At 40.1% G+C, this 12,572-nt stretch overlaps 1 protein-coding gene across 2 annotated transcripts in view; it reads left to right on the top strand.

The window, feature by feature from the left end:
• NT5DC1 (5'-nucleotidase domain containing 1) overlaps positions 1-5,978 on the top strand; it is a 90,810-nt gene extending 84,832 nt beyond the window's left edge. For both annotated transcript variants that reach the window (XM_033143641.1, XM_033143640.1), the window contains 2 exons: positions 1,434-1,602; positions 5,759-5,978. In XM_033143641.1, coding sequence (XP_032999532.1) covers positions 1,434-1,602; positions 5,759-5,877 — 288 coding nt within the window. In that variant the 3' untranslated portion in view covers positions 5,878-5,978. The remainder of the gene's footprint in view (positions 1-1,433; positions 1,603-5,758) is intronic.
• The last annotated feature ends 6,594 nt before the right edge of the window (positions 5,979-12,572 follow it).

Genomic DNA, 12,572 nt, shown 5'->3' on the forward strand with positions numbered 1-12,572 from the left:
GCTGTGAGTTCATTATACCCCTTTTCACAGGAGAGCAGCCCATAACAGTTACATCCCTACAACGGAATATACCAATTAGCAAGACCAATTAGCAAAGGGATTTCCTTTTGTCTCCTATACACAGTTTTAAGGTTATTTTAAAATTATCCCAATCAACCTCCCATGTTTAATCTTGAGTGAGGGAAGTACAAAAATCAGCCAGTGGAAGTGTCAGGCAGAAACAGCTGGTGTCGCATTTGATTATGATGCGCCCAATTTTCATTTACTTTAAATATTAATATCTCGCCTTTCAGCGTAACTTACTTTGAGGCAGCTTCTAATGAAATATAGACATACAACACAATTATTCAAAACTGAAACACTAATAACCAGTCATTGACAAGACAAACAAGCAAAAAAACCCACTAAAATGTAACCAAACGCAACAACAAAAGCATATCAGTAATTACACACCCACACTTATTTTTAGAAGAAAGCTACCCCACCCCACCCCCAAAAGTGAAAATTTGGTCTTTCCAGATGCCTGCAGTGTGATAGTCTGGCAGAATCCAGTTTGCAAATAGCTCCAAAGCTATATCCACCAATGCTGTTTGACTTTATGATACAGCCTGATCTACCTGAAGCCTAAAATTTTATAACTGCCTCAGTACTCTCACCTTGATGCATATGACAGTAGACTTCCTGCACGTATTTCTGCACTTCGCTCACAATTAGCTAACCTAGAAAGACGTGAAGTAGGTAAATAGATTAACTACTGTCTGGAAGGTCCAGTGAGAGCTGTCGTAAGTTCCATGTGTGCAGGAACTTCTGTGAAAAAAAACTGACCATGGAACCCTTTCCATTATAGAAGGGAACAGAAAGCTCTCCTGCATGGAAGGTGTAGGTGGTGCTAAGCCATACCAGTAATCATTTTACAGGAACTACTGGTTCAAAAACATTCTGTGAGCTTTTAGTTTCCAAGGTGGAGAACCCTGTTCAACCTGAAAGCCGCATTTTCACGGCAACTTTTCAAGAGTCACATGCTGGTGATGGGCAGAGCCAGAGGCAAAAACAGTTGGAACAATAGGTGTGACTGTTACCTTTGTCCAACATGCTACACACTAGCCATACAAGAGTCAGGGGTTTCTACACACCCACACCTACAAGCTTGGGGAAAGCCAAAACAAAGTTAATCATCCCCATGGTGATTTCTTTTCTTTTAAATTTCCTTGGTGTTCAGAGAACCAAAGAATTACTTCGATGAGGATTTATTAGTTGCATTGCATTCATTTAGCTCAAGGGCTTATGCCTTTGTAATTTGCATTTCTTGTAGCTTCTGCACCAAAGTTGGCAACCACTTCATTTCGGAACCATTTTATACAAAAATTCCAGGCATGTATGCATTAGAGCACATGTGGAACTTGTATTTATATCCATGTTTGTTTATGTTTCAGGGACACCATCCAAAAGCTCTTCCTTCTGTTTCTAAACAGTGGGGTTCTTTCTTTGTGGATACCATTCCAGGAAAGGAAGACACAGAGGAAACTTTAGTAACTACATGGTCCTGCAAATGTGTTAGTGCTTATAGCACCATCACAATCCCAAGTATTGAAGCAATAGCAGGTAAGAATGAATAATCTTGAGAGTTATTTCCAATACTTAGCACACAATAATCTAGTTGCTGCTATAGTATAGAACAACAATTATTCTTACCCCCTTTTGAAGAAGAGCTTATAAAAAATAGGGTGTAGATAAGTTCTTTTTCTTTTTAAAAAAAAGTGTTAAAGCGACTTCCAAAAGGAAGGACCACCAGCAGTGGAAAATAAAAACATTTTATTTTAATTTACCCCACTTCCAACACAAATCAGAGCTGTTTGCATTCATCTCATGTAGTTTAGATGATATCCCATTTTTTGGGAGTCTTCTTTTTCCTGTGCAATAAAAACTAATCCAGGATATGACTTCTTAAGTTTAGAAATCAATTTTTGTTCAAAACTAGAAACATAGTAAGTCCTGGTTCCCTCCATGATAACTTACCAAACAATCCTGGCCATGCCTACTCAGAAGTAACACTGCGATCTAACCCCCCCTTTCTGCTGGGCAAAACAACAGTAAGAATAGCCCTGTTGAATCAGCTGAGTGGCCCATCTAATCGCAGTGGCCACCCAAGGAACTTCTATCAAACCCCCAAACTGAATCCCTATGTTGCTTTTTCAGCTTGTAAGAAATAGATTGTAAAGAGCTGCTGGTTCAAGAGCTGCCAAAAAAGGAACTGCTTCCAACACACACGAGCTCTTTACCCTGCTAGTTTTATTTGCAAACAACCTCCAAGCTGTTGCTGTTGTTTAACTTGGAGAAATGTGAAAAGCTTTTTGATGTTCAGTAAGCACAAGAGGCTGGAGCTGGGCCCCCTTCTGTCTACTGACAAACTTGCAAACCATTAAAACAGATTAATATCACAAGCTGTTCTGTCAAAATGGAGTACCCAGAAACAAAACAGTGTTTAGTCAGACATTCAAGGAAGTAACTCATCAGATAATTATAATCTAATCCAAATGGAAGAGATAACCCAGAAATGTAAATCCTTTATTAGATGTACTTGGAGCACCATAGAATATTAAGACCAAGTAATCTCTGTAATCTCCTCAAATAAGAAGGGTTTCTTCGCAAATAATTGTAGCCAAAGACAAAAGCATATTATCTCCCCCCCCCCCCCCCCGGAGAAATGTCCAGACAAATGCTGTCTCAGATTGACCAATAATAACAAAATACATGTTTTCATTTTGATTACCTGGTACTCTGTCTCTTGAGAAATGTAAGGTAAAAAGTAAACTAAGAATGCAGTTTTCTTTTATTTTCCACGTGTAAAATTTTAAAAAGTTTTATATTGTTTATGATGTAAACATCACGTTTCACAAGTAAGATGCAAATTGGCAGAATACTTCAAGTTTTTTAAAACAAGCAGTAGTGGCTATAACAGTCTCTGAATCCTGAAGGGAGTCAAAGCTCCTTGCCCTTTTCTGAGCTCCTTATGCCCTTTCTTCTCCCCACATAGCATTACAGTTGGGGCACCCCAAGTTAGGAACCTCAACTGCCCTTCCCCCGTGAAATGCCAAGAACTTTAAAGCTTGGTTGATACCCCTGACCAATGGCAGTACTATAGAGGTGTTCAGGACCAGGCAGGTGGCTATTCTCAGGATAGGGAACACCCTTACCTGAGAGAAGCTTGCCTGACAAAAGAGACAGGACATTTTTCCATTTTAATTTGTTTTAATTTAATTTAACTTACTTTTAAAATGTAATTGATTAATTTCTCTTAATTTAATTTGTAATTTAAATCTTTACTTCTTTTCATTATCCGTATCCTGCCATGAAAGATTCTTACAAGACACCTCACAAAAAGAATAACAAACAATAAAGATATAAAATTAAAACACAGCAACATTGTGCTCATCTTATGCTAGATTTTAGCTGCAGGTTGCAACATCCTAAACTTTTTTTCATGTTTTATTTGTAAGCCACCCTTAAATAAAACAAATATTCAGTGTTATCATTTGGGACTGACTTCCCGGGTGGTGGACTCATCCTTGACAACAACGGCTCACAGTGGAAGTGTAACACACACACACACACACGCCACTTTCCAGAAAAGCAGATCTTAACTGTGGCATTCAGATTGCCAAATGACTCTCTGAGTTCAGGCATGATCATTAGGATCAGAAAAAATACATCAGAAAAATGTTAATTTGATCAGTATATTCTTTCAGCAGTGATCTTCTAGTGTTGGGTCTTCCAAAGACAGGATTGGACGTCTTCCCTGTCATAACAAAATTGAAACACTACAATTTGCAATAAAACATCTTTTCTCAGTACATTCCTCTATCCACTTTCCCCATTCCATGCCTAATTTTATGCATTTATATCATCTAGTCTCTTTCTCACCTTTTCTCCAAACTAAAAAGACCAGCTTTGACCCCATGATCATATATGTTGAATCATGATAGTTTGCCCTAGCATGCACATGTCACACTTGCTCACACTGAATTGTTCTTGCCATTTACTGCCCATTCACTCAGTTTGGAGAGGTCCTTTTGGAGCCCTTTGCCTCAAAGGTGAGCATACAGTTACCCTGGAAAGTGGTCTAGTGCAGCCCACAAGTTGGGGGATCAGTGGTTATTTGCAAGCTGCAATCTTCAGTCCAGTGAGGAATAGTAATACTGATTTAAGTGTAACCAGTCAATGAAACAAATGGTAGCCTATATGGGCAAAACACAGGCAACATTGAAAGAGATTGTGCGCAGGGTAGGTGGGTGGGTGATAATGAATTATTGAGTCCCATCAGTGGAAGCTCTGCAAAAAGCGCTTCCATTTAAACAACAGGTCTTGCTCTATCCCACGCTGCAAAAATCTGCTCAGGCAGGGGTCAAGATAACCCCCAGAACATTGGGCTGGGGGAGGAGTGGGGGGGGATCGTTCCATGTGACAAAACAAAATGCTTTCATGGACAGAACAATTGCCCTAACGTGATGTTGAAATCCTCCCTAAATATTTATCTCCCCATATTAGATAGATTCGTATCCAATCAGAGTACAAACATTATGACAGAAGAAGTGAAACCTATTAATGTATGGCAGCCAGTAAATAATATTCCTATGAAGTTAGCTTGGAATCAGAGAGTAGAATACCTAACTTTATGCAATTACAGTGGTACCTCGGGTTACAGACGCTTCAGGTTACAGACACTTCAGGTTACAGACTCCGCTAACCCAGAAATAGTACCTCGGGTTAAGAACTTTGCTTCAGGATGAGAACAGAAATCGTGTGGCAATGGCGTGGCGGCAGTAGGAGGCCCCATTAGCTAAAGTGGTACCTCGGGTTAAGAACAGTTTCAGGTTAAGAACGGACCTCCAGAACGAATTAAGTTCTTAACCCGAGGTACCACTGTAGTGTGATATGTAGCCTTTCTTACAAGAATGCAAGTTACCTTTAATGTGTTGACATTAGTTATCTGAAGGGGGATTTTATGCCACAGTCAGCATCCCTTTAGGTATACAATTACAATAGGGTTTGTATGCAATCACATTTGAAATCTGTCCCTGTCTACCTTTCCAGAAGGTGCTCCCTAGACACTGTTTAAGAGCACATTACAAAAGCACTTTAAAAAGTTTCCCACAGTATCAACCTAACTAATAACAGCATTTTTATCTTTGTACGTGGTTCCCACCCAACAGCCCCTATTTCCAGAGTGGTAAACTTGTTGATCTGTTGCAGCAATACCAACAAAGAGTCTAGTGCTTAAAATACTTTGCACATTATTGCTTTTCCATGTTGTCATAAAAATAAGAGATTACAAAGCCACAATTATAAAATGCATCATATTGCTCTTATTTTTATTCGCATTAAATGGTGCATTCAACGTAGAGTTTCTCTCTCTCTCTCTCTTTGCTTTGATATGCTAGCATGTATAGTTTATTATTGCCAAAGCTTTACATGCAAAGGAGAAAACGGGTTTATTTATAAAAGTTTCACACGTGAAAACACTTTTCTTAAAAAAAAAAAATTGGCATTCCTGGTGGATAAGCCAACTACCATTATCATACTCAGGTATATGAACTCTGTGTGCCATATATGTAATCATATGATTAAATTCTTGCAATAATAAGCACACAGATGAAGAGCTTAAAGAAGAAAAATACTGCTCTTCCTAGCTTAAAGAGATTTCTTAGATGCGATGTAAGCTTCATACCTGATCAAGAAATGGTCTGTTTATTTCTTGCAGATTTACCACTGGATTATAGATTCACCAGATTTTCTTCAAATACTTCAATAACTGCTGGTTACTATCCTAAACCTCCAAGATCATTATTATCAAGTGGTGAGCTAATGGCAAACAAATAATCTGTAAGGAAAAGAAAATCCAGATGCCTTTATATAGTGTTAATGAATATGTCAGATGCTAATTGAGAAGCTTACAAATGAAATCTGAACTATACATTTTTTTTTAAAACCCCAAACAGATCCAAAAAGAAATTAACTATTTCTGTTCGCCATAATAGATGAGTAATGTGTGGGTCTATAAAGTTTTCTAATTTTGCCTGTTCAGAATTTGCTGCTGTCTTTTCAGTTCATGATGCGATAATAAACACTTTGACACTTCCATCCATCACAGTTCTTTTCATACATACAAATCATATATGTCCTTTCCCATGTTATCAACCATGCACACACTTCCGTAGCAATATGAGACACAAGAAAGCTCTGTGCATATACAGACCTGGAATGAAGGTCCAGCTAGCAGGATAACTACTCAGAAAAGGAAGGAATGTGTGTGAATAAGGCTGTTATACGTAGGATTCAAGAATCATGGTAGGGAGGGTACACAGCCACTCCTCCACAATGGAGAGAGACTCCGATTCCTTGTAATAACTGGCCATAATTTCACAATCTAAATATGCTTGCGTGCTTTAATGTTTGGTCCCAATAATTTAAATCAGAGTTACTTTCTACTTCCACATTTTTGTCAGCCACAAGGACTGGTGTACATCACCTCTTTGTGCGCTTTCCCCCTAGTATGCCCATTCGGTCCTTGTCATAGAAAGGAACCAATAATATTATTTAGAAGATCTGGTGGTGAATAACAATTCATAACAAAGGGCAATAGACTGAATGGGGTCCTGAGTTTGTCAAACTGGGCCAGTTTCTAATATTGCAAGCAGACAAAATTCCTAATAGAACTATCCTGTGCCTCATCTATGAAGAAGTCAACCTCACATAAGGTCAGTTGGGCTTACTCCCAGGTTAGTGGGTATAGAATTGACTTATTTGGTAGTAAGCCCATGAGCTCAGTACAGCTGTTATGAGCAAGAATGCGTAGGATTGGGCTGTTAGGAAGTTTCTTAGAAAATCTGCTGCTATGCAAGGAATTGTTTGTCTGTGGGGGTGTCCTTAAATGCCAGGACCTCTTCGCTTGTGATCACCTGTTGTTTTCACCAGCCCAAGGACTGGAAGTAGTTCCATATTGACTCAAAGGACATAGATTGAGATTGCAAGTTTGTCAGTACGCTGTTTTGTCAGCCGAAGAAACCATGAAATGCCAGATTGCAAGCAGCCTGTTGTGGACTAGTTCACCTTTGGAAAGGATGTTGTTGTAATAATCATCATAAGTCCAAGGATCTGGTTGTATAAACTTGAAATAACAACTTCAAAAATCTTCCCATGTGCTTTGGCAATACTCATCTGTATGAAGTTCAGAATAAAGTTTATTTATTCTTGAGAAGCTCTGGATTCTATTACAAAAACTCTGTAGGAAAAAAGGAAGGTGAAACACATATTCCTGAAAGCACAATAAAAAATATATTGTATTCAGAGATATTCATGCTGATTCATTACTGATGATTGTCAATTACTCAAAGGATACAAAATAAAAGACTAAGATTCATAGTAATGGCTTGATTTCCTCCACTTTGAGATCCTGTTTTGCTCAGACAGAAGTGGGTTGAGCCTTGGTGTGTGCTGAAGTCATTGACTTGAAATTGCTTCACTGTGTCCAAGCCCACACTGTTTCTTGCATGCAAGCTTTTTATCAGATGTGCTGCCAGAAAGCCTTGCAAGGACAACAGCGGTCTAGTTTCATGCCTGGTCCTCTGAACTAAGGTTGCTAGGTCACAACCTGAAGAATGTGGTGTAGCTTTAAAATCCCCCAGCATAGCAGAAGAGGGAGCCACGTCATCAGCTGCCCTGGCTCTTGTTCACCCACTCCCTCACCTGCCGTGTGGCAGGGCCAGATGTTACACCTGCTGCCTCAGCTCCCTGTTGTGCAGCAGTTTCAAAGGTCAAGGGAGCAATCTCTGGATGGCAGTCTACCAAACCTAATCTGAACATCCATCAGTAGGTGTATGGGAAATGCACCCAGAAGACAAAATGTATTGAGGAGTTAGTGATCTGACATGGAGCCCTTCCTGCCTCTGTTCCTTCCCCCTCCCTCACTCTTGTTAAGTTTTTTGATGTTGTGAGAACATTGGGAAGAGGTGAAGCTCCATCACCACCAGCTGCCTCATCAATTGTAGATGATAATGCTGGGTACCTTATTTGATGTTGGACATTGTTTTGATTAAGTGAGGCATTGGGAGCGGGTGGCTAATGGATGATCTGCACATAGCCAGTCTTGAAGGCCCAACAGGCTATCTGTAACATCAGACGGTTTGGGCAGTTTCTTTGAAGCTCATGCATAGACTGATCGGCTGCAGGGCCGTGCAAACTGAGGCTACCTGGGGAAGTCGCTTCGCCGCTTCTTGAGGGCTTCCAAGTGGCAGATTGAAGTGCTTGCTTGGTATGTATACATTGCTTGCTGTTTTAGAATAAAATATTTACTCTTCTCACTTACTTGTGTATTTTGTATTGCTTCTGAATCTCATTTTAAAAGAACCACCTTGCCTTTGGCAAGACAGTAGGTTGCACAACAAATGAAATTAGGTTTGTCACATTTTTGTTGCTTGCTCCATACATGGAAAATTAAACACATGCATCTCGTTGCCAATGTGGAAATGATGTGATAGGGAGGTCTGCACCTGTTCTGCTTGTAGCATCCCTGTTAAAGGTGTAGCACCACTGCCAGGAGAAAATGCAGCAGCTTCCAAAGATAAGGCATGACGTGGGAGATCAGTAACCATATATCCTGGTGTCTTTTTCCTTAAAAAAGCCTCAGGTGTTCCGGTTTAGATGGGCGCTGTGGCATGGGGACATACATTTCGTATGAGAACCTCCTGCTTCAGAGACTGCTTGTGTGTTTCCCATCCATAACTAATAGCTCTGGAGAGGAGGGGTTTGCATTAGGAGGCTAGCATAGTATAAAACTCTTCTCTCTCCACGTTGCAGGCCTGATCCCTGTGCGCATGTGCATACACACACACACACACACACACACAACGTATTTTAGGAAAGGGCCCAAAATATGGAGAGATCCAGACGGGTGTGCTGCATCATGTGTAGTTTGTCCTTCAGCCCACATCACAACTCACCCTTCAGCATACTTTCAAATCATGAAAATTAGTCTAAACCTGGCACACCAACCTACTGCACATCAGACAAAAAAGGGGCTTACTCCTGAATAGATTTGGTGTAAAGAAATATACATTAGCCTTCTCCTGAGTCAGTAGAATATAAGTAAATTTATAGCCTAATATCTTCCCTGGGTACAAACCCAGAAGAATTTGCACATCATTATTCTGCTGTCTCTTAGCTCTTAGGTAGCCTTCTAATTACAGTAAAGTGTCATGGGGACACCTGTTTGTATAATTGAAATAAGACCCGAACTACCATCACATGACCAAGGAATTCAGAGGTGAAGTCTTCTATTATAAATTACTCAACCCTTGAGCCATTTACCTGCTGGTAATAAATAGCTCTTGTGAGTCAGTAGAACATCAGAATGCAGATGTCAGGTCTTAAGGGGCCACAGAGGTAAGACAGAAAAATCCATTTCAATGTGGGATTCTGTTTTATGTACTACTTATGGAGAAAAGAGTTTAAAATGTTAAAACAAAATTATTAAAAACCGAATAGGAAAACAAAAATTAACTCCCAGAAGTCCAACAGCCTCTGGTTTTCTCATTGTGATTCAAAACTTTGCTGTTATACAATGGTTAAAATATACCAGTTCCTAAGCAAGCTGTCCTAAGTACTAAAAAAAAGTATGCTTATAGTATGCCTATAAAGTGGTAAAGTTACATGGAAATCTGGTCAGGATATTATGGCTGCCTCATAGCATTTCTTTAACAAATACTCCAATGCAAGACTACTGGGGTGGTTGTGAGATTTTCAAAAACCTGAACAGATGTTATTATGCACAGAGACAATCATCTGAAGCTCTGTCAGTGCTAGAACAAAAGCATTTTCAACAGAATCATGCTGAAGGTCTTCCTGCTTTTTCTAGTCCAAGTTCAAACCTAGGTCTCCCTACAAGTGAATTCCACATATTACATGTTGCTGGAGAGATGAAAACCAGGCTAACCACTTCTAAACATTTTCATGGTTTAGGTTGCCTGGTCAAATGAAAGGGTAGAACACCCAAAATGACCACGGCACAAATGGGATATAAAAGCCCACGATGGTGCTATAATAGATCATCCATGCTTTCAAGCTGTACAGTATTAAGCTAGTAAGCCTTGCACACTTCAGAATTATGGTTTGGGAAAATAAGAAAAAAAGACTCCTTGGTCTATTAGGGGAAAGAAAAAGGGTTGTCTTCACAGATATTTAGATGTCTTGAATCTATATCTGAATCTGTTTATCTTTATATATGTATATTAAATATTCAGGCTGTGCAATTATCAAGGCAAAAGTTTTGTCTACAACAAAATATCTCAAGGCCAGACTTGAACAGCTCAAAGTACACTCTGCCAAGTCTGTCTGCTGGTTAAAGAACAACTTCCATTATTAAGACTCCAATCCTGTACCCACCTCCCTTGGAGTAAGTCCTATTGAACTCAGTGGAATTTACTTCCGAGCAGGGAGAGGGGATAAATTCAAGTCAGTTCTCATTTAAACTCAAAGATTGCTTGGGGTGAAATGTGTGTATCGGGGAAAGTCGCATGCAAAATTGTGTATACTAGGAGAAATTCACACTAAAATTCTAATGAATATGTGTGAAGGCTTTTTAAAACTGCAAACTGATGTGGAAATGTGCAGAACAGAACTTAAGACTGGAAACGTGAGAAACATAGAAAACTGAAATTGACATATTCACTTATCCTTACTTTTGAGTACTGTTTGCTGTTTTTAGATGATGATGATAGATGATAGATAGATAGATAGATAGATAGATAGATAGACAGATAGATGATAGATAGGTATAGATATATATCTGAGACAATTAATTTATTCTTCTCCCTGAGGTTGTTCAGTATATGTTGAATTCAAAGAAGAAGCAAGCAACTCTGCTGACCCCAGACAAAAGAAGATCTTACAGTGATATATCTGAAGTTAAATAAGAGCCCCTAATTATACTGAGACTCTTCTCTTTCAAGACGCTTCAGCCTTTTGACTGCCAAACAGATCAGGGACCAAAGTGAGTTATGTTATTTCAGAAGATGTGTATATAAACAAAGCTCTGTGAGGAGCCACACCGTGTGTATATCTTGTGTTCTAACAGAAGTTGCTAGCATGCCATTTTGATGGGGAGCTCTTACAAACTAGTGTGCAGCTGCCACAGGAAATGTAATCTCATTGTGTCAGTGAAGTCCTGATAGATACTGTACTGCTTTTTAAAGCTTTCCTGCCCCTCTGGACCATCAACAGATTTCAAAACATTGTTTTGAGTTCTGTGTCACACCCCAGAGTTGTCTTTCTGAAATCTTAGAAAAACCCTTAGGGCCCCTCCAGACATCCTGTTTATCGTGCTTTCATGGTTATTTGTGCTCATGATGCTATCTATTGGGGCAGTCACATGACATGTGATCCCACTTTCTATACTGTTTGTGCCTGCAAAGGTTTGGGGGGCACCTCTCCCATGCAAACCTTCCTGCCAGGGGCGCCAACTTGAATAAAATAATGGGGGAGGGGAGCAGGTAAGTCCCACCCCGCATAATCCCATGAGGTGGCACGCACAAACCATTTTAATGGCAATGCCCATGGTGACGGACAGCAGAGCCAAACCAGTCTGGTGATGAAATTCCACCAGAGTGCTGGAGCCGCTCTCTGGTTGGCTACAGAGTCAGCCAGTCACAGAGTGGGGAGGAACAGCACTTTAGGGGGAAGAATAAAAGGAGCAGTTTCTGAAGGAGGGAGTTAGATAGGAGTTTGATTTGAGATGATAAGGCTGAAGTTCAGGTTATGAGATAGGGCTTGATTTAAGATGAGTGATAGGGTGTGCTTCAAATAGGTAAATGGTGCTTCTCCTGCAGTTTGCTTCCCCTCTTGTGATGCCAGTTCCAAGCTGGAAAGAGGTTTAAACTGATATTCCTTACCTCTTTCTCAGGATCTGTAGGACACAGTTGCTTTGGGAGAATAGGATAAAAAGGTTAAGTGGGAGAACCAGCTTTAGGAATTGTCAGCTCTGTCCTGTCAGCATCTCTCAGCTTTCCAATAGCTAGCAGCCAATATGAAAGGAGTATAAAAACACTGAACGTGAGATAGCAGGAAGTTGCCTTAGAACGTTTTTCCTATTTAGTACCATAGAATGAGAATCTCAAAGGAAGCAATGCTTAAGTACACACTTTTATTCAGACTATCACAGGCCAGCTGTTGAAACGTTATTCTTTCAGAATGGGGTTGGATCTTTTGCCAGAACTCCTTAACTGTTTTCACCTTCCTCCATTACTGAGCCTGCTGATGTGGCAGTTTACTCCTGCCTGTAAAATGTGCTGTGATATTTCGCTCCATCTGACTAACTGTTGGCCTCGGCCTTCGTTAGACTTTGTCGAGACACAGCGGGAAAGGGGGGGGGGAGGGAGAGAGAGAGAGAGAGAGAGAGAGAGAGAGAGAGAGAGAGAGAGAGAGAGAGAGAGAAATAAAAAGAACCCAGAGGGAAATGTAAAACAGTGGGTTAAATTTCACAAGAAGAGGCCTCAAGGAAAACTTGCTATGGGTTTTCCTTG

This window comes from Lacerta agilis, chromosome 3, assembly GCF_009819535.1.
Source record: "Lacerta agilis isolate rLacAgi1 chromosome 3, rLacAgi1.pri, whole genome shotgun sequence".
NCBI lineage: Eukaryota > Metazoa > Chordata > Lepidosauria > Squamata > Lacertidae > Lacerta > Lacerta agilis.